We start from the raw sequence: 23,204 nt of genomic DNA on the forward strand, positions 1-23,204 counted from the left end.
AAAGAAGCAATCAGACTTCAGTTTTGTTTTTGGATTAGGTTTGTTAGCAACTGCTGGTGGGTTGGGTCAATGGGACGGCAAAGGTGCATGGAGGAAGGGTTAAGATCTAGCAAAGCTGTCAGAGCAGGACACCTCTATGGGCTCACTTCCTCCAATTGCAACCTTCTGGTGGGGCAGCCTTGCAAGCCAGTTTCACTGTTACCTACACTGTTACCTTCAGTGTTACCTACAGAACTGTGGTTATGGGAATGTTCTACTTAAGAAACTGGAAATAAAAATCTCTCCAAGTGAGAGACATTAGGGCTTTTTTTCTCCTCCCGATAAGAATACTTTGTTCAAACAACATTTTATATAATGTTTTTAAATTAATTACAGAAATCATATGAAACCTCCCACTTTCCCCTTTTAAAGTACTAAACAACAATGACATAGAATTAGAAACACAATTGTTCCTTGTGAATGTTCCCACATTGAGTGTTATGCAATAGGGCATGATCTATGTGTATTAGGAATATGAACAATGAGATTAAAACAAAATTGAGTCATTAGCCTGCAATGCTACTAATTTAGTGAACCTTCAGGAACTAATGACTAAGCTTTGAAATTATTTGTTGAGAAGTTTCCAATTCAATTGCAACATAACAGATTGAGTTACTGACATGTTCAAACTAGGGGATAAAATTGGATCTTTGCAAGCAAAGAATTAGCGTGGGAAGTTTCTTGCTTCTCTCTTCTCATTGAGCACTTTCCTGTGAGCAGCTGAAGGACCAGGAGCTTGGTAAGCAACTGTTTTCTGAGTTACTCACTAGTGTACGGATTCCAAGGACAAGTAAATGATCTCTACGAGGACTTCTCGATGAACTTAATTATTCATGAGCTCTCTTGCCAGTTCTGTTTAGTTTTAAAATTTCCCTTAAGTTTTAAAATCTGGTGTTGTCTTCTGGAGAGATAAACGAAGAAAGGCGGAGCTACAGGCAGCTCTTAAAGAGGACAGTGCTTTCTGTTTTTATGTTTAGCTATTAAAAGGACAGTGATAATTTGGCTGTAAATCTGAAACTTATCTAATGGCCCCCAAAACCATAACAGGAAAAATGAACATAGCTAGGAATCAGTGTTTACTGCTCACTGAAGTATTCAGTTTCAAAAACCATTATACCATGCTTCAGTGATGGAAGAAAAGGTCCTGGATTACTTCCAAAGCCCCTGCTGCCCAGCAGGTGGGAATGCATGGGAGCTGGTGTCACATACTTCCACCATCGGAGGCTCCTTCCCTCACTGTCCTTGCAGAACCTGCCCAAAGAATCTGCCAAAAAGGATCCAACAAACTGTTATCAATATTGGTGGTTAACATTGTCACTTCCTCTGGGAGATTCAGATTGATGAGTTCAAAGGAAGTAAGTAGGGATAAACTATATGTTTCAATCAAAAGAAGGAAAAGAAAATACCCCAAACCCACTCGAATTATGTGTGGATATTATAAATGGGATCCTATCTGTCTCATAGTCTTTACAGAGGTCCCAAAGGCAGATAACTCACAGGATGCCAAATATTTCTACATCCTAAAGTAAGAAGCCAGCTTACCTACTCAGGATATACTCAAAAATTGTGACACCAGTCTGAGTAGCCTTAGCCTAGCATTTACTTCCAGATTGATAAGAAAAGGTAACGAATGCATTTGGAGAGAACTGTCAGGGAGAAAGGGATGGAGAGGATGGTTATCCCCATCTATGATAATGATATGGGCTTCAAGAAATCACTCAGAAGCTTGACAAGTATCCCCTGGAGTTCAGTGATGGACAGGTTTGTCTGATGAAAAAACAGAGAGAGAGATAAAGCTGCATGGAATAAAAGCTGTACTTTCACTCTAGGTGAGGCCAAGCATTGTACTCCCTGGAGAACAAAGACTTCAGGGAATGAGCCAGCTGTCACAGCCAGCTTGAAAAGGAATACTGCCCAAAAAGGCAAACGATTCAGCAGAGACCCAGGGACTGGGTGAGACAGGAGGGTGGGATGGAAGAGGCCAGCCATATGGCAGCAGCCAGCCAGGATGGTGAGGTTCCTGTCAAAAGGAATGGAGTAGGAGGCTCCCAGCGATGAGGCTCTCCAAGAAAACCATAGAAGATCCCAGAAGAGAAAGAGGCAACAGTTGTGCAACGGCCATACAAAGACCTGATGTGACATGACAACTGCACCAACTCCAAAAGGATGTGTTTGTTCCCAAGTCTCTCTCCCTCCTGGGCCCCAGTCTAGAGGGGTCCAAAACAGAAGCTGGTTAATGGGGAGAAGGAGCTAACCTCATACAGCAGACCAGAGCAAGGGAAAGGTTCAAACTTTAAATTAGAAACACATGTGGAATTTAAAAATTCAAATAAATGGAATTTTAAATCACTGTCATGACTATTCTCATTCCTAAAAAGTGCATTAAAAACTATGGATCTCCCCAAGATCAGAAGTTCAGAGCATGGATTTGAAAGGATAAAAGGTGAAACAATAGAGTTACACCTACCTAGTCTGCTTCTTTCAATAAATCAGTTACCTATCTAATGTTTATCTTTTAAATCCTTCACCTCATTCCTAAATGAGAAATTTCCAGTTAGAATATAATTCTCTCTTCTCTGGGTGTTTTCTTTCCCACTCCTTGGGTTCCACTCAATCTTCCAGCATCATAAAAATGTTGGACTTAAAAAGAAAATTTAAGAATTGAGTTCATTAAAATTAATTCTTTATCTTCAGATTTTACTCTACATTAATGAATTTTAAAAATCAATTTCATTAATCAATTCAATCGCTTCCACTAAAGCTCTTGCATCAATTTCTGGGATTCTTCCTATAACTCAAATGTTCCATCAACTCTCAAAGAAAGTTTTTTTCTTCCTACAGTGTTTACAGCAATTAAGTGTGTTCTTAGACTCTTCCAATTCTGAGACGAGTAAAAGTTTCAGTAATAGCTGCCTGCGAATAAGTGCAGTTTGGGCATAAGTAGGTTTGTTTGTTTGTTTTTTAATTTAATGGACTAAATTTGAAAACAGCAAATTATATTGAAAAATTCCCACCAGCATTTTCAATTTCATCCTTTGAGATTTGTGCATTTCTACTTGCCAATTTGCAGATTAGATGAGAATATTTATCGCAAGTTCCCAGATTTGAAAGTCTAATCCAAGAATTAAAAATACAGTAAAAATCAAGATAAAGCTTTACTGTGTTCAAAAGGGTTATTAGTTTTCCTTTCATTGACCTACCATATTCATATTGTACAATACTCATAGCTCACTAGCAAAGACACACGAAGTCACTTTTGCTTTACTTACTAGATGTTTCAATACTTTTATCTGGTATTGAATTCCTCCCAGAGAGCAAGGATAGTGCTCCAAAGAAATAAAGGAAACAGGCTGTGCTTAAGAGGGAAAAGATTTAGCAAGCCATTTGCTGACCTGAATTCAACTCATAAGTTATGATTCATAATTGCATCTTTAGTCCATACTGCTATGACTGGAGAACAATCTGAGTTATGTACATTCCCACAGTCATACTTCTTTCTGGCCAGGGTTTGATGAAAGCCCAAGGCAATCCAACCAGCCCTCGTTATGTTCTCCACAGAAGTATATTTATCTGAGCAATAATTTCCACATTGACCATAGCAGGCTGGAAATAGCTAAGCTGTTGGTTACCTAAATTTTGGCCGAGTCTGGTGGATACCAAGAGAAAACAAACAGCAACCACAAATATCAACCGTCTTTGGATATTACTGGTTTCATAAATTAGGAAAGAGTCGTAGAAGAATTATGTAAGATGATTAAATAGATCTATGGGAAGTTTTAACTATAGCTATAAAGCATATTCTACTACAGTGAGTAGCTCATCAATTTTCTGCAAAACAGAAATCAGTACCCATATTTCACTATATACTGTAATAATGCTTTCGATAATGTACTTCACGTGGGGGGTTAGACCACCTTTTAATAAAGAGCTTCCTGGCTTCCTTTTGGGTTTCCCAAACCGAATTCTGTTCTATAATGACTAGGACTGTTATGCTGAGGGTCAACCGCACCACCAACATACGTCCATAAACAAACCACCCTAAGAAGAAAACTAAGGAGGCACATTCATAACAGTTAGAAAAGAGAGTACATATTGATTTGTGCATTTTGTTGGTAATTACTAATGCTGCCTTTGAATTCACTGTAGAGAAATCTAATTGAAAAAGATCTTTGCTCTTCATGAGGCTTTGCTTTTTTGATGACTGCTGGTCACAACATCCTAATCAGGTGATATTAACAACACAGTAATTATGAAAATAACTGTGGGGTCACAAATTCAGAACTATGACCATAGTAAAGAACATTAATGGAAGGGATAGAGCCTGTAAAAGAGAAATTGAATTTAGAAACCAGAAGTTAAAATATATGCATGAGAAATAATTCTGCATGTCTTCTATAATGGGAATGAGCCTGTACCCAGCTATAAGGGACACTGTAAAACCAGGCAAATATTCTGCAGCACTGAGCAAAACCAATGCTTTCTGTTTAACTTCATTATTAAACACATTTATTTCCAATAAAATATTTTAATTAACTTGGAATTATTATCCTGGTTTCTTTTTCAAACTTTTTATTTTACCAAGCTACTGTAGTACAAAGAGCACCAAATCATACCTTACCAACTGACTCAAAAATAATTTTTGGTTTATTAGTCACATTTCCTCATAAGTGAAAATAAAACAGTTGGCTGATTTCCGACACATGACGAGCAATGACTCTGACCATAGACAACATGTGACAGAGAGGGTGTATTTCAGTAAAATGTATTTGTCAACTAGGCAGGTAGCTAGTGTGAGTCCACTTCTCCTCAGATCATGTAATGTTCTGAGATCCATAGACAGGAATATGCTAGAGCCAATCTTTCCCTGACAGAAAGGAGGCTCAAGAGACACAGAACCTTATGAAACTGTTCTTTAGTGCACCACGTGTCCTGATAAGCAAGGACTTCTTAGATCTAGAACTTTTTTAGGTCCCTGTATCTGGACCTTTCAGTTTCTTAAATTCTCTCAGCAATTGTGCCAGATAAATGGGTTAGACATCTAATTTTGCTATCGTGAAATTCTGCTTTTCCTTGACTGTATATTCAGAAAAACAAGATGCTTAGAAATATCTTCTGCGCATGGATATCTCTCAGACACCTATTTCCTCACCTGCTAGGTGCAATTCTTTTCAATAAAGATTCACACACTGAAAAATCCTATCTCATTAGTCTGAGGGAGAGTGCATGGGTGAGTTAATGATTAAAAATCATTATGCAACATCCAAGAGTAGATGTACTAGTCTCTTAATGCAGAATATATGGAGCAGTCCTTTAGTCAGCAGACTGGACCCTTTTCTGGAGAAAGACCCCTTTCTCCAGAAATCAGAATTCTAGCTGAGCAGTTTACTTAGAGGAGATGCTTTGGGAAGTAGGCACAGTGTCTTTGAAAGAAAGTAAAATAGGAGAGTGTGATGTGTTCAAAACAAATAAGGAAAGAGAGGGCACTGATGTGGGTGACAAAAACCACTAACTACTCAGTCAGTTCCCAGGCTGGTGCAGTCCTGGCAACTGATTGCTCAGAATGATCTTGTTTCTCTAGAGAAGGCAGTGAGTTCACATGTGGATGACCCCACTGCTGTTATGTTGTATTTAGATTCCTACTTATTCTCTTTAGTCCTGGAGAATGGAATGGGGGCAACCCTTGACTGCCAGAGGATCTTTGCTCCAACCAGTCATTGTGCTTTCAGTGCCCACTGCCCTGTCTTCAATGAGACCACTTGCTTTCTACAGGTCCCATATAGATAGAAGTGGGGAATAACATGTTAAGCTCCACTTAAAAAGGGATATTAAGGAAGAGATAATCCTTTGCACAGAGAAACACAGGTAAAGAGCCTCTCAACCTTTAGAATTATAGTCACTGGGGATTAATGTAACATTCTCTGGCTTGGATTCTTGATAGAGTCTCAACCCTAGTAAAGCTTTACTATAGAGGATCTCCATTTGCTACATTAATCTCAAGCAATACTAATGTTTCATCTTCATATATTATACTCATTTACATGAGTATGTATGTAAATATGCAATTGTAACATATAGACACACATACATCTCTCTCAGATTTCCTAAGTAGAGTATCATTCCTTAATTGTAATTTTTTATTCCTAGTTTATTTAATTGAATAGGACCCATTTTTAATCCATCTTTGGAAAATATATGAACTTGTCTCAGTTTACCAAGCTACATGAGGTGCTGAGGCCTATACAGTGCCTCAGCTCTGAAATCTCCATCATTTGGACACTTGGACCTCTGTGATGGCTTCTTTGTGACCAGCTCTAAGTCCTGCTCAGCTACTGTGCTACTACCAATTCTCTCCTTCCACGGTCTTTTCCAATAGCTTGTATGAAAACCAGCAGGCCTCTGACTGAGTTGACTCACCTCCTGCTCACACAACTGTGATCCCTTTAAAAGGCAGGGATGGAGAATGCCTAAGAAAATTTTGGGAAAGAGTGTTCATAATGGGATCTTGCCCTATAGATGTTAAAATGTATTATAAGGTTAAAATCATCAGAACGCACTGAACTGGTATACGGAAAGACAGACAGAGCAATGAACAGAACAGTTAGCCACAGTATACGGAAAGCCAGCATGCACAGTGCATGCCCAAGTCAACACAAACACATTCAGATGTACAGGTGGGGAGGTAACATGCTCCTCTCCGGTGTATGATTACGGGTTCTTGGTCTTTTCTTTGACTTGCTGTGGTGTGGAGCTACATACCCTAGAAAAACAGGTTCTTAAACTAAATCTATTTCTATGGGTGAGGAGGTTACTTCAGTTATGGTGTGGCTCAACTCAGTCAGGATGGGTCTGAATCCTCGGACTGGAGTCTGTTATAAGTAGAATGAAACTCAGATGGAGAAAAGCACAGCGGGAACAGGCAGACGCTGGAAGTCAACGAAACCCGGAAGGGAATGAGAGGCTGCCATGTGCACTGCTGTGGACAGAGGAGCCCAGGACCAAAGCTCCCCGTGGCCAGCTCTGCACGGCTGTCCTCAGGAAGAAAGCGTCACCTTGATGATGCCTTAATTTGGATTTCTTGAGTCAATAAATTCCCATTGTTTAAGTCAACCCATTGTATGGGATACGCTTTGAGGAAACTAAAACACGTGTATTACTTCTGTAAAAGGGAATAACAAACAAAAAAACCAATGAAATGAAGAAAAAAAAATAAAAAAGTAACTCACTGAGAAACAAGGTTAACAGAAGCTTAACAGCCTTAACATAAAAAATGTGTACAAATCAATAAAAATTAATATCAACAAGCCTGAGATCACAAAATTGACAAAAATATTGGGCTAAAAGAAAGCCTAAGAACAATAAATGTGCAAAAATATTTCAACATATTGGTAATCAAGGAAACAGAAAATTAAAGCTTTAAGACATAATTTTTTTTTCAAATTGGGAAGGATTCAAAATAACTAGCAACAGTAAAAGTTAATGAGTCTCCAGTCCAATGGTCATTTATTATGCTGATTTAATGATTACTACAGGCCCAAAGCCTTCATCTGAAATTGTTGGAGCAGATATGTTCAGACTTCAAAATTCTTCAGATTTAAAAAAAAAAAAAAACAAAACCTAAAACAAGGTTACACGTACTTTATACTAAATAGGGTGATGGATGGTACCCCATAACGAGTACACTAATATTCTGTATTTAATTATATAAGTATTCATAGGAAGTTGAGTAAATGAAAGACTATAAACAGCCTCACATCTATTCACATTAGTTTTTGCCACAAAATAAGCTCAGGTCAGGTTCTGTGCTATATTAATTAAGAAAAAAATGTGTGGTTTTCAGAACTTTTTAGATGTTAGGATTGTTGATGAGTTCTTTTTAAAAATTTTTTTCTTTACTAGAAATGTTGTGGGTTTACAAAACAATCGTGCATAAAATGTAGGATTCCCATATATACTACCCTATTAACACCCCACTTCCGTGTGGAATATTTGTTACAATTGATGACAGCACATTTTTATGACTGTACTATCGATAAGGAATTCTTAACTGTGTACGCAATTCTCCTTAAAATCAGTTCGGCCACACAATTACAAATACAGACTTTAAAAAGTTCATACCCTTCGACCCACTTCTAGGAGGTACTAATTAGAAATTCAGACAAAGATTTATGCTCAAGAATGTTCATAAATTTTTCTTACAACAAAAATGGAATCAACATATAAATTAACGAAGTAATGGCTATATTACAGAACAGCCAAATGAAAGGATATAATATGACCATAAAAAATTGTTCTGGGGAAGACACTTAATGTCTGGGGAAAAGGTTCATGACTTATGGCTGAATGGAAATTAAGATATAAAATTTCATAGTCAGTGTGATGCCAATTGAAAAACAGATATTTACACATTTGAAGAAAATATAGCAAAATATAGAGGCTATAGCTAAATTTTGTGATCATAGGTGATTTTTATTGTCTTATAGCTCACATTTTATAATTATTAATTTTATAGACAGGATTTGTCTTAATATTCATCTGAGTACATTATTTAATTCCTTGCAGGAGATAAATGCGTAACAAATATTTACAGAATGAATGATGGACTGCTCTTCACCCTTCACCATCACTTCCCTGGGGGAATCTGACTTGTGCTGCTGAAACCCTGGAGGACATTGTCTCACTCTGCAGCTCATAGGGCAGGTAGGTGGGGAGGGAGCTAGCGGCTACTCTCCGTGAATTCTCAGCCATGACTTACTTGACACCTGCTGAAAAGCTCACCACAGGGAAGAAGAGCCCATCCGTGTTGAAATTCTCAAACATCCCCTGCACAGGCTGCCCATTGATGCGGAAGGAGATGCTGGGCACTCCGAGGTCCAGACAACAGCTGACCACGTCATCGGATTTCAGGAGATGCTGGTTGATGGAGGCCACGGCTCTGGGTATCCGGCCTGGTGGGCAAAGATCAGTAAGAAGGAGGGTGGGGCTCCAGAGGGATGCACCATGTGCAGGGACAGGCAGAGGGATGGCATGCAGGGAAGCTGGGCTAAGGAAATGCTCACAGGCCACCAGTGGGCAGCGGGCTACGTGGGAAGGTACCCAGGAAGTTTAATATGCTACTGCATTGGAAAGGCAGTTTTGCTTTCCCTGTATGAGAACAGCAACAAGAAATGATTTCTTAAGTGCTGATGAGGGCCTGAGAAGAGATGAGTCTCAGGGGAAGTTATAAAGCTGTTATGAAAACAAAGAATTCAACCCACTCAGTGTGTATTCAGACTCTGGCCTGGTACGTGAAGTAACGGACACACTGTTTTTGCTGGGTGAAGCTTCTCTGGAGTAAATGTGTGTGTTTATTCATCAGTGCCCAAAGAACTTGTTCTTCCTGCTACTTCCTTTGAAGATATGGCCACTGTATCAGGGGATCCAGACGCCATTAAAGGCAGCCTCCCCATTCAGCTGTAGCTGTCTTTTGGGGGGAGGGGAGTAGTTGCATGGTCAGGGAAGTGAACCCTGTAGCATATTTTTAAATTTTGTTTTTAAGAATTTTATTGTTGCAGTTAGGTAGGGAAATACACTGCAAGTTATACCCTATATTGGTGACTTTTGCACATCTCTTTCATAGTATTTCCTGACCTGACTTAAAGTAGTGAGAAAATCACCTCTTTGTTTTTAAATCTCACAACATCCTATTCTGGAAATTCTAAAAATAAATCATTATCACCATTCCACCCACCCCCCTACAAGGTTTGCTGTTCTGGATTTGGAAGACAGCAACAAAGGGGCAGAAGCTAGGTAATAAAATGGGATTTCAGGAAAAAAATAGCATTTATAAAAATATATATATTTTTTTGGCTGGGAAGAAAATCTACCTCAATAAAAACATCTAAAAATAATGCCCATTAACATTTTGATGTAAATACTTTCAGTCTTCCATATGTATAGAATAATCCAAATTGGGATTATTGTAGATTTTATAACTCATTTTTTCCCATTTATCATATTCTAAACATTTTACTGTTTAATGAAATACTTTTTGGAAAAATTTTTAATGTCTTTGAAATATGCCATTAAAAGGTATTTTTTGGAAATCCCCTCTGGTGGCTATGTGGGTTATTTACAAATTTTGTACATATATCTTTATGTAACATTTCTAATCTCAGCTTTGAACTATTTAATATTTTCAGTGCTTACTTCTCTATTAATAATAGATTCTAAAACTAGATGGTGGATTTTTAAAATGGTGAAAGCATTATAGCCTTCTTAATGATAAAAGATTAAACTATCCCCTTCTAATTATTTTGGGTTACTGATAAAGCCATATTGTATTTCCTCTCACCCTTCTATAAACAGTAATGGGGTTGTAGTATGTGCCAAGGACTGTGCTTGAGGGCTGGGGACCAAAGACAGAAGACTCAGTTCCCTTCCTACATTCTGTTGGGAAATGAACCCTCAAATAAATGATTCAGTAGAGCATAAGTGTTGGAATGTAGGAGAATGCCCAAAGAGACAGAGGAAGGAGCCACATCTGCCTGGGAGCATGAGATGAGCTGAGACTTGAAGGTTACACAAACTACTAGGTAGATGAGAAAGCAACAAACTGTCCAGAGAGAAGGCAGAGTATGTGCAAAAAGAGTTTATGGCATATTTGCAAAATAGCTGGTGTTTGGTAAGGCTGAAATGTGGGGATTGGATGGTGGCTTCATGAGAGAGATGTGGAAGAGAATAAAGCTGGACAGTAAGGTAGGATCTGAACCACATGAACTTTGATAGCGCGATAGCACATAATACATTCAACAAACATTTACAAATTAGTCTGGGATAGCCTTGGACTCTGATTTCACAACTTTAATATTATCCTTCGCTGAGGAGATGGAGGAACAAGCTCCTCATTGCTGGATCTGTATTTAAAGTACATGTTCTTTTTAAAAACCCCAAACTAAGCCAAATTCAAAGAATATTCAGGTTTGACATATTTCAAAATTCTCCATTTGAGGAGACCTAGATATTCCAAGTCCAGAATTTTTTTTCCTTCCTTACATTATTCAAGTCTGTTATGAAAGGAATCTATGCTATTCAAACTCAGCAAAGCTTGCTATAATTATCTCACTCTAAAAGATGATCTTATTTCCCCATTTGATTTAAAGTGTTTTTCTTTTCATTTGTTTGACTTCTGGAAAATATCACTCTAGTCACCGAAACAAATCCCAAGAAATTTCTATGAACTTGGGAAAACCAGGATATAATTGAAATGTGTGATTGGACAATTACCTTTTAAAGTGTCCAGGTATTTGTTGGATAAAAATACAAGTCACAAAGTCCTTCCCTTTTCTGAGAATCATAAACTAGGACTAAACTGACAGTGTTGAATTGTGACTCCAGTGCCCTCTTCCCAGCCTCTATGAGTTTACTGTTGGCTTCTGAGCTGGCCTGAGCTTCAGCCAGTAGCAATCAAGGGCAGCTTCCATGGGGCATGTTTTTCATTTGCAGCAGTGCTCTTATGCCATCAGAAGCTCAGCTCTAAGCTTTACTTAGCCTTTAACATGCCATGGTTGCCAACTGCCATCCAGTGAAATGGTGGTGGGAAGTTCTTATGTTTGGCTTGCTCTCTTGGTTGATAACAGTCAGGAGAAGTAATTATTTTTTTGTTCTGAATGACTGTCTCTTACCTCCCTTATTCTAAGAGTCTAGTCTCCAAGTAGAAATTCCCTTTGGAACACTCACCAAAGATTATTTAGGAAAATTGAAATCATAAGCTGAGCCTACTTTAAAACACATACAGGTCCCACCTAGGATACCAAATCCAAAACAAAACAAAACCAACCAAACAAAAAACACATAAAGTAGAAAATACACAGAGTTTAGGCTAATATTATCTATAAACTAAAGGAGAGACTTGATTAACACTGTATAAGTAGCATATACATCCATAACAAGTGCTTAGAGCAATGTAATGGGAAGTCTATTTGAATAAAAGCATCCATTTTGTGTAATAGCCAAGTTGTAAAAGGTCATCTGATAAAGTGTATCTCATTTTTAAACCTGAGTAGTAAGAAGATTTGGGGATTGGAAAATGAAGGATGTATGTAGTTGCTTTTGTACATTCTCTTTTATAAATCAGTTCCTATATAAAGGAAGAATCCTGAGGGTTCTCAAGGCTTCAAATGATTCAGAAGGATCCTGCACCTCATATCTAAACAAGATATTGGTCCTTCCGATTACCCTGTGATGAGGTGGCAGGCAGGTAGGAAGATGTCTTACATTCTTACAAGCCTGGGGTTAAATGCCAACTCTTCACCTGCTACCTGAAGCTGGCCGTGGGATCTTACCAGAGGATTGGCTTTACCACCTGCAAGGTAGGCACAGCAATACCTACAGCAAAGCCATGACTGTGGGGTACCACCGTCACGCCTATGCTGCTGCAGTGAATTATAGAGGTCCTCAACAATACTCAAGAGGCAGCAGATGGTGGAGGCCAAGGGTGGTGTTTAGAACAGACTGCCTGGGCTTGAATGTTGGCTCTGTCATTTACTAACTAGTGAACTTGGGCAAGTCACTCACTTTTCTAGACTCAAGTTTCTCCATCTGTCAAAAAGGAATAATAATAATATCTACCTCTTAGGGTTGCTGTGAGTTCTGAATGCATTACTGTGTGTAGAGTGAGTGGAAGAACGCCTGATACACTGAAACCCATGCTATTATTATTATTATAATTTTTTAAAGAATCGTGAGTACTCCAGAAACCTTAATAACTAGGCTAATGGTAGATATTCTCACCAGAACATCACAGGGATCTCATACCATTCATGATATGGGGGAAAATGATAACATGGAAAATTACAGCAGTGAGGACTGAGCACAAAAATCTCTTTATTGAAAAGTAGTGCTAACAATAGCCACTTTGAATGCGTTTAATGTATCTGGATCTTTTAGAACAATCAAGACATGTAGAAAGGAAAAGGAAACTTGCTTCAGAGATTTTCTAAGAATTTCTGCAACTGCTTTTTTAAGGGTTTAGGAACACTGAATAACTTAGAGACTATCCACTAATAGAGTAGGAGTCCCATTGCCTCTGATAGTCTGAATAAGAGGAGAAATCTCCCTTGATTGAGAAGCTCAGGCCCATCTGAAGGGAAGCTTGGAAAGGCCATTCTAAAACTAACATTTTAGGACAAAGGAAAAAGCCACTTAATCATATGCCGTCTATCTCCAAATTAACCCAAGGATGTCTCACTGTGGGATTTTGTCTTTTCGGGTAAGTAATGGAGGCAACAAGAAACACTAACAGCCAGTATTTCCATAGCCCCAAATGCAGAGTTTGGCATCATATAAATACCAACATCTAGGCAGTAGAAAGGTGATAGGACCCAAAGACATAAAAATGCTGGTATTCTATGGTTACCCTTAGGATCCTCTCCACATAGACTGAAGATGGAAAGGTCTGAGTCAAAGCAGGGTGTGTTCTGACAGACAAACCAGCACCCTACCAAGACTCATTTTGGTGGGGAGATAGGAATGAAGTCCCTGCATACAAATTTCACTGCAGAGCAACATTTCCTTGATGGATTAGAAGTCTTAAATGAGGAAACATGATTTTACTCCACTCATTCACTTCCTTACCACTGCTTTCTTGGGAAATTTCTCTGCTTATTCCAGTTTTTCAGGGGAAGAAGCTGTTAAAGGGAAGGGGAGATATGAGTTCCTCCTGTGAAATTGCCCCCTTAGCTGTTAACAAACTGTTGGTAAGAAACCTTACATTCTGCTGCTGAAGACTCAGGGGACATTCTCTGGTGTGTCCAGGACAGGAGAGTGGGCTGGTCTGGTTTGTATGTGCTCTGAGCACAGTTCACCTCCAAATGGAGGTTAGGGAAAGTGATGGTATCAAAAGAAAAGAGCCATTTCTCCAGGAAGGGATCACAGTGGCTGAGTTCACCCAGGAAGGTGAGGAGGGGGCTGTTTCTGTGGTTGATGCCTGAAAGCGACTTCATGGGCTTCCATGGCTAAACAAAGACCTGTTAAGGCTGCGTCCCTCCTATCTGAAGAAAAACCTCATTCCTGGTCCCAGGACATCACTTTGAAACTTCTTTTCCCATTCAGCATGGGACTCGGGTTCTTCATCCCCTAGCACCCAGGCTTCTAACTGGCTACTCTTAAGGTCTTCAGAAAGATGTCCAGGACTCTGGATTTGGTCTTTAAGATTACAGTGGACATCACAGACAACAAGAGAAGGGAAATCATATTTACTGGGTATCCTAAAGATAAGGAACTTTAGGATCCTTATCTCATTTTTAGCATCTCCATTTTACCTGAGGAAACTGAGGCTCAGAAAGGTTAAGTAATCTGCCCAGGGCCACAAAACCAGTAAGTGGCAAAAGTAGGATTCAAACCCAGGCATATTTTCAAAGCCATGCTCTTCCTTTTTGACTCTTTCCATTGACAAAATGTTAGGGGCACTGCAATTCTTTCCCATTACTGCAACATCTACTGTACTTTAGAAGTACATTAAAGACCACTTCAAGGCAGTTGCTTAATGTATGGACACAGACAAGTTTAGGTTAATGAAACTGGGCATTTAAATTTCAAGGAAAGGGAAAAAAATCACCACGATCAGTTTCCAGTATCAGTCCCAACCATCCTCCATTCCCTCCTGTGGCATGTAGGTTGGCATGTCATTTCCATTGTATTTCTTCATCAGACAATTACCGTTTCATCAGAAATTCACCGTTCTCCTGGTGGGAGTCATTATCAGAAACGTGTTCTCTTCAGTAGGAGCACGTGCTGACACACACATCCTCAGGGCCCCCTGCATGATGTATGTTCTCTGTGTACCTTCCAGCTCAAAATGATGCCAAGACCCAAAGAAGCCTTGGGTTTTAGTGAGAATGAAAGGTGTAAATCTTATAGACATTAGTTCCTCTGTCTGTCATCAGATATTTGAGACTGAGGAATCAAGTTGCTTGAGTGTACCTGCTTTGGGCAGAACCAAATATAGGTAGTGTTTAGAGAGCAATAATTGGCCTTTGAAAAGCTATGTCACAAAGCATCTTTTCCCAGTTCTATTCACAAGAGTCACTGCTAGTGGAGATGGGTGTGGGTTTGGAATTTCCAGCATCTCCTCAGAGGAGACAGGGGAAGAGGGATGATGGGGAGAATGGAGCACTGTACACTCTTGTAATCACACACAATTAGCCATGATGCTCAAGCCCTGAAATGCACAGAAAGCAACCCTTTCTACATCTATGATAAGTGGGTTCTCTGCCTACTGACTTATTTCTTGTGTTCATCTATCAAGGGATAAGTGCTATAAAGTTCCTGCAGCGCTGTAAAATCTGGACCAGAAAAGTAAATTTTTGTTTTATTACATTGAAAATGGGTAGTTTTCTTTGCACCAGAGAATACTGCCAGGTTATAGTGAAGAGATGGTGGGAGATGATCAGCAATCAGACGCAGTAAGGCAATGGTTTCCACTAAGTCAATTCCATTCATTGCCTCGCAGATTCGATCCTCCCAAACTCAGGAGCTGCATCAGCATAATGATTTGTTCTTCCTATATCATATCCACAGAGACAGCTTTCTGAGAACTATATGGCATCTGATAACCTCAGAGGCATATGGACCAGCTAAAGGTGCTACTGCATCGTCACAGACTTGGTAGTTCCACAGTGAGGTGCTGAGTGCCAAGAAGGGATGATCCACCCGCCAAAAAGACTGAACTAGGGAAAGTTAAGTAGGGAGGATGAGAGTACACTAAGACAAGGCTTTAACTTCACTATAACCCATCATCCTGCCATTTTGTTTCAGCTTCTGTCTGTACTACCCTGTCCCTTAGGACACACAGAACATGGACAGAGAGTCTTTCTTATTTATTCCCCCAAATGATTCAGGATAAACACATTAATAAGTTTACACTGTCCCCAAAGTTTCAAACTGCTTAAAATGAATGTAACACAGCACAAAAAGAAAGGAAATATATTGACCAATTAAAAATAAAAACCATATCATCAGGAACTTAACTGCCTTAATTGCTGACTTGGGTGATTAGGTTTTAATCTGAAAGCTAAAGGAAGAAGGAAACTGATGGATTCCACAATTTTCAATTACAAAAGAAAATATATAGAATTATCTTGTAGAGAGACACTTTTCCTTCTCAATGGATTTAAGGAAGAATGTGTGTTATGGTTCCTGAAAGAAGAGACACATAATACAATACTTACATAAGGGACTTATAATGGGATACGAAACACGCAGAAAAGACATGCTTTGGATGACAGAAAGGAAAGTAGAGTTCTTGTTCTTGTGTGAAAACCTTAGTTTGCTTTTGTCACTCAGGCAGAAGCCAACCCATTCCTCCACAGGTATGAAAAAAAACAAGTTTGAGAAAAGCATCACTGTTTATCTTTTAAAAAGGAAGCTTTGCCTTCTTTTAAAGAGATGAGCACCTACTGTGCATCAGGCACTAATTCAGACATCTTATAAATTGTATTTTGAGGCAGTATGTTGAATTGACAAGATTATAGACTTGTAGTTAGATCTGGCTCCCAGTATGAGATTTTCAATAAATTACTTAAACATCTTTGTCCTCAGTTTTCACATCTATTAACACGAGACCAATATCTACCACAAGGGGTCATCATGAGGTTAAAAAGAGAGGAAATGTACGAAAACATGCACCTCATTGCCCAGTAAATAAATGCTGAGCCTTTTCCTCCTTCCCTGTTTTCCCATTTAATTCTAATAATTCTTGCACAGTAAGGATGGTACAGATACAAATACGGAGCTTTAGAAAAGTTAAATGATCAATACCAGATAATACAGCAAAGAAGTGCCCCATCCATGATTTAAATCCAGGACAGTATCATTTCAGATCTGATGCTCTTCTCAAGAATTATGTTATTAATTGAGACTCGTGAGTCCTTATCATTTCACGTGAAAGTGACAATTTCAACTTGAACAATTTGAGATTTAATCATCATCAGTTAAGAGATAGGGGTCAAAGTTTTGGCAAGGTACTCACCTGACCAAAGGTGAAGTCCATCAAAGCCATAGGAGTACAGGTCATCACCAACGCCATTGCCTCCCCATCCTTCTCCACCTCCAGGGTATGGGGCATAGCCTGAGGAAGAGGCCCAGCCCACTCGGAGGTGCGTGGGCTCTGCTGTTAGGAAGGGGTCCACCTGGTCAATAATCAGCTCGAAGTACCACTTCTTGTATTGGGCTGAGCCCTCAGCAACTCCCAGGAAGATGTTTGGCCGGACACTGAAATTAAACATGGGGACATGTGGTACTAGAGTCTTAAGAATGGAGAAAGCAAATTGAGCCAGAGGACGGGAGGCATTGGGTCAATTAAATCTAAGACGAGCAGTTCTATGTTTTTCACATTGTTCTGGACTAGAAAAAGCTTAGAGACTCTAATATCTTGATCAAAGTTCTTAGTGGGAATCCTCTCGACAACACTGACTACAATGTAAATATATGAAGTATCTCTTTAAACATCACATTCAATGCGATAAACATTTACTGAATGTAAACCATGCGTGACTGATGTTGGAAACATTACACAGACTTGACATGATTACACACTCTTGCTTCTTTCTGTAAGTGAGAAAAATGACTTACACAAGCTCCATCTGCTCAATTGCTTAAATTTCTTCTGCTTAATTGGTCTAAGTTCTCCCATTTTCATTACAGGAATTTTGTCACCTATGCATCAATACCAATGGTCTCTTAAGAACATTATATTTACTAGGCAAACTAGTAAAGGACTAGAACTTTTAATTATCCAGCAAAGTAGTTAAAAGCTTAGGGGTCAAATCATCTAGATTTCTTTTTTCTATTTGAATTTATACTCTTAGAGGTCTACTGTTACCAGGCTGGGATTATGTTCTATTTGGGGTGGGTGAGGAGAAGCCAGCTGATAATTAGAAGAAAGGAAGCCTGTATGGATGACACAGGCTGCTCTAGACTGGAGGAGCAATTGGCAATTAGGGTGTGAGCCTAGGTAGCAAGTGGCCAAAGAACCTTAGGCCTGCCTAATCCAGGCACAAGGAATTCACATGACTCATTAGCCACCAATATGGACCAGCAGGCCAGGTGTTCCATTTAGGTCCATGTGTCTCATCATGGCTCTCACAGATGGCCCTGGGGGGCATGAGTGACCTGGTACCAGAGGACGTAAGAAACCATTATCAACTGGGAACAGCCATTCTACTAAAATATTTTAGGAAAAAAGTTGGTATATCAAAATAAATAAGACTATATTAGTAGGAGGGTACAAGAGCTGCCTTAATGCTTAAGATAAAACGTGGCAGACCACTTCAGGCCAAATTCCTAAGCCCTCATGTGCTACATATACTCCATCCTTGACCATTTCAAGGGAAGAGTTTGAAGAACTCTGCTAAGGGGTAACAAAGCTCTAGTCATAAAACTGTGTAACTGCCTGGTCTCATGCTATGTGCCTGCATCTCTTCAGAAACTACGGGTGGGCAGCTTTGGGGTACAGATGAGCTCTCTCTCTTTTCTGTTTGGAGACAAGATGAGCAAAATTATGCTTAACATTCAGGATGATGTTGGTGGCCTTACCTGGTCACATCATTAATCAGCCGCGTCTGCAGGAGTAGGTTTCTCCGGGGCAACAAGTTGTCACAGATCAGATTCTGGTTGGCTCTCACTGCGACCCCATTGCAGAGACAGAGGGAGCACAGCACATCCAGAACCTGCAGCAGGACACACCCGGCCAGACCTTAGGACCACCAGGCTGGTGCAGCAGCCAGGGCTTCAGTGCCACGATACATGATGGAAGTAGTTGTGAAGAGTAGAAGATAGGTGCTGGGTGGAAAGACCAGCTCAAAGTCAAGGGAGCTGGACCTACCTCAACAGGCATTAGTGGCTGATGCTCCAAGATTCTGCTGCATCTCAAGAAAATGAGGTTGAGCCCGGCTTTTAGTCCCTCTGCCCTAGCCTTAGCCCCTTTCCTCCGAATTCTGCATACCACCTGTGGTCACTGTTTTATTAAAGTAAGAATGTGAGCTCTAAAGGTAGGCTGGCTTCAAGTCCCAGCCAGGGCCAGGACTAGGTGAAGCAACTGAGACAGTTAGGGTATAAAATTGAAGGAGGCATGCATTCTCAGGATTGTGCAAGGGCAGTGGGTTGGGGTGTAAGGCCCTGCTTAGGCCTCACACCTAAGCTGCATGCTCTACCCAGTATTTATTGCCCTCTGTGTGAAGGACTAGTAAGCACCCATACAACTCTTAATGAAAGGGCACATAGATTCCCATTTAGCTAACATTTCTGGGTGTAGTATTTCTGGTAATATCATGTCAGTGGGATAGGGGTGGTGGCAAGGCAGATTCCAGTTCTTAGGTTTCTTGCTGTAATATCGTTAAAATTCATCAAGACACCAGTACACTCCTAGAAATCAGTATTTAAACGATGCCACCTGCTTTCTTCCTCCCATCTAGAGTAAAAGCAAACCTGCAAGAACCCACATGGCCCTCAAAGCTACCAGATTAGTCACCAAGCCACTTCTGCTCCTTTTTGTTCTCCAGCTGCCTAGGAAGTAGCAACGGTCCTGGCCACCTCCACTAGTGGGCTGGCCCCTCAGCTGCTCTGTCTCATTGTACCACCTCCTCTTTCATTCAGATTTTGTGTTCCTATCATAGCAGAGCAAGCTGTGCTGGGCCAGGCACTGTTCCTCTGTCTCTCCCCTACAGAGAGGAATGTGCAAATAGTACTCAAAAAATAACAGCAATGATGTGGCAGGCTCCCAGGCAAGGAGGCAGGCAGCCCTTGCTTCAGTCTTTCTAAATGGCCTCCAAAGACCCAATGCTTAGAGGGGCTGGATGGCTTCAGGTTGTTGATGGGGCATTGGTATCCATAATTCTCACAAACCAATTTTCTACCTGACTTCCTGAATGTCAATTTTGTTCCAGATATATACAAAACACATTTATAGGACAAGCAGAAAAGAATCCCAAAGGCAGTTTTATGGAGGAATCTTACATTACCACTCCGTGAAACATATCAACGGTGGAACCTTGAAATCCTGAGGATAATTTCTCACTCTAAGAAAGGAGCCATCAATGGCCAGGAAATAAAATACTTTTTATGTGGCCTATCAAACTTTCATCTGCTTTGCTCTGGAATGGTGGCTATAGAAGCCTTGTTGACACAGTCAGAGGGAAAGCAGAGCTTAATCCACATACAACACAAAGAGCAAAAAAAGAGAAAAGGGCTCTATAAAAAGCACATGCCCTGATACAGCAGTGCCTCACCTATAATTAAATGATGCCGCCAAGAATCATGGTTGCCACTGTCTAGGCTTTTCGTTGTGTAAAACTGGAAAATAGGGGCACACTTTTTTTCTGGAAATGTTTAGATGGAGTCCTCTAAAACAGAAGGGAGTATAGATAGGAAGTCCCCCACAGAGGGTACAGAGCATAATACCTAGAGGTCTTCTGAGGTTTACAACTGAGATGGAACATCTATGAATGCTGAATACTGCCGAGAACTCACCGAACCCACTTCCTTCTCCTCCACAGCTCACAGTCTATGTTTCCTAGCTTCCCTTGCAGCTTGGTGGGGTCATGTGGCTGAGTTCTGGCCAAGGGAAAATAGATGGACATGATGTACGACACCATCAGGCTGGCCTACTAAAACCTCCCGACACAGTCCTCCACACATTCTCTCTTTCAAGCTAGATGTAGAGATCCAGTGAAGGACTCCAATGCCCAAGAGTCTCTTTACCCAAAGAGGGATTCCTGGACCAGCAATTTTGGCAACACCTGGACTGCTAGGGATTCAGATTCTCAGGCCTGACTTCCAAATCAGGAAGATTTGCATTCTAAGCTCAGACATTTGGAAGCACATCACAGCCTGAGAAGCCTGGCCCGAGTAGAGGACTGAACCACAGATAGAAGGAACCTGTGTTTCTGAATAACTATGCAGATTGAAGCCTTTCCTACTGACTGGACTCAGACTGTGATGTGAGCAAAAATAGATATTCCTGTGCTAAAACACTGAGAATTCAGGCTTGTCATAGAAGCTGGACTTTCCTAATCAAGACATATGTCTAATATGAGAGTTTCTTTGGTACATTTTGTGGAGCTCATTTGCTTTTGGTTGTAATTGTTTTCATCCCATTCACTACATTTCACTCAAGATCCTCTCATTTTGCTTTAATATCTTCTGTTCTACCCCAAACACAGGCTTAGGTAGGTATTCTACTTTAAAATAAGAAACTATTGCATGCCCACGTGAACATCATATAGCTGCTGCATTTTGTTCTTTGCTTTTATCTATAAAAGCAACTTTATATATTTAAAAAAATCTATGTGGGCCATGTGGCTCAGCAGGAAGAGTTCTTGCCTGCCAAGTTGGAGACCCAGGTTCAATTCCTGGTGCCTACCCACGCAAAAAAACAAAAAAAAAAGATCTACCTGTCTTTACCCTGGGATTTTTATGCTATGTCCCATATTTGAGAAGTGAGTGCTTTGCAGGCCTTGAGGGATGGATTTTGTTTTCCCTGCAGATGAGAACTGGGTGGCTGAGAATGCCTCTACATGGTGTGGCTACTTGGAAACTCAGAGCTGATTTTATGGAGCTATTGCTGCAATAGTGTGGGAGGTAGTGGTCTGCTTATTTGTGTTCTAGTCCTCTCCCTAACCCAGGCTAAGTCTTTGATTCTGATTTATACTTTCTAAGGATAAACAATATTATTATTGTAATTATATTTTTTTCTCATGGATAGCTCAAAGTCCTTTGTGAGACAAAGAAGATAAATATTCAACTAGGACTACAAATGGACAGGTTTGGAGTCAGGTAGGTGGTAGGGCACATAAAAGAAGATGTTTTATTTTTATTATTAGAAATTCACTCCGTGGGGAAATTATAGGGTTACTATTATAATTTTCAGCAATTGCTCAACCTCAAACAGTAATATCTTTATGACTAACATAATGTGTTTCTTACTATGGGTGAGCCATCTGTTGGATGAGATGAGACCTGTACCTATATATGAGCTGCCTCAATTCAAGGTGAGACTAAAGGGGATTTTGGCTATACTCATTCATCCCTTTTCTTCTTTAATTAAACTTTCAAAAACATGTATTAATGCCTACCATGTATAACATATGCACTTGACACTGGGGGGATTACAAAGACTGTCCCCACTGTGAAGAAATTCAGTCTGAAAGACATATACATGTAAAAATAACCATAACGAAAGGGAGATTGGAACAAACACTAAACAGAGTGCAAGCTCTGTAAGGTAGAGGAGAGGAGACCAATTCCAAATGGAATCAGAGAAAACTCCATGGAGGGAATGACATTTGAACGAAGGTTAAAGGGTAGGATTTGGATGGGTCCTGGAGAAGTCAAAAGTGAAAGGATACTCAGGGATCACCAAGAGCAGAATTACTGAGAGATCAAAGGGGCAAAAGTACACTCAGAAAGTTGGGAGTGGGGTTAACAACTCAATTCAGTCTATTCATTCCAAAGTTTATGTTCTTTCCCTATAAATGTCAACCTCAAATTAGACTTCACTTTAGATAATTCACAATGTTTACCAAATAAGGGTCACAACAGCTAAATTTTAGAGAGGCAGGAAGGTATGATAATTGTCACTTGTATATAGTAGCAATTCTAAGCATGTGATCAGAGGGGACAGAAAGGGGTTTCTCAAAACCAAGAAATGGATAAATCTCTTTTAAAAGAAAAATGACATGAACCCTAAAGACCACCTTATAGACCCATAGGGACCCTTAAACTCCAGTCCTAGAAACACTACTTCATTCTCTGGAAATGACTTTCAGTTGTGAATTTTTCATCATGAAGATTTTGTCTTTAGATAATACAAATAAAAATACAAAATTAAACATATTCTCACAGAATGGATGGACCTGGATGAATATGTCCATAGATTATGACTTGAAAAACTCTGGAGAGCATATTAAACGTGGAGTTGGAGACCTAAATTTTGGTCCTAGTCTATATTAACATGAGGCCCCTTGTGAGTTGCTTAACATTTCAGGGCCAATGTTCAGGCTTTGTTTCTACCTCTGGGAAGTGGGGATAATAATAACGCTACTTCATAGAATCACAGTGAAGATTGAAAAAGGTGCAATGTACACTTAGGGCAATACCTGGCATGTCAATGAAAAACTAATATTAACTATCAT

At 39.9% G+C, this 23,204-nt stretch overlaps 1 protein-coding gene across 5 annotated transcripts in view; it reads right to left on the reverse strand.

Annotated features, from left to right (window-relative positions):
• RYR3 (ryanodine receptor 3) overlaps positions 1-23,204 on the reverse strand; it is a 498,481-nt gene that overhangs the window by 201,815 nt on the left and 273,462 nt on the right. For all 5 annotated transcript variants that reach the window (XM_077127361.1, XM_077127358.1, XM_077127359.1 and 2 more), the window contains exons 17-19: positions 18,610-18,743; positions 17,045-17,286; positions 8,792-8,984 (exon numbers count right to left, since the gene is read on the reverse strand). In XM_077127361.1, the coding sequence (XP_076983476.1) occupies positions 8,792-8,984; positions 17,045-17,286; positions 18,610-18,743 (569 nt within the window). The remainder of the gene's footprint in view (positions 1-8,791; positions 8,985-17,044; positions 17,287-18,609; positions 18,744-23,204) is intronic.

The sequence above is a fragment of the Tamandua tetradactyla genome, chromosome 14, assembly GCF_023851605.1.
Source record: "Tamandua tetradactyla isolate mTamTet1 chromosome 14, mTamTet1.pri, whole genome shotgun sequence".
NCBI classification, from domain to species: Eukaryota; Metazoa; Chordata; class Mammalia; order Pilosa; family Myrmecophagidae; genus Tamandua; species Tamandua tetradactyla.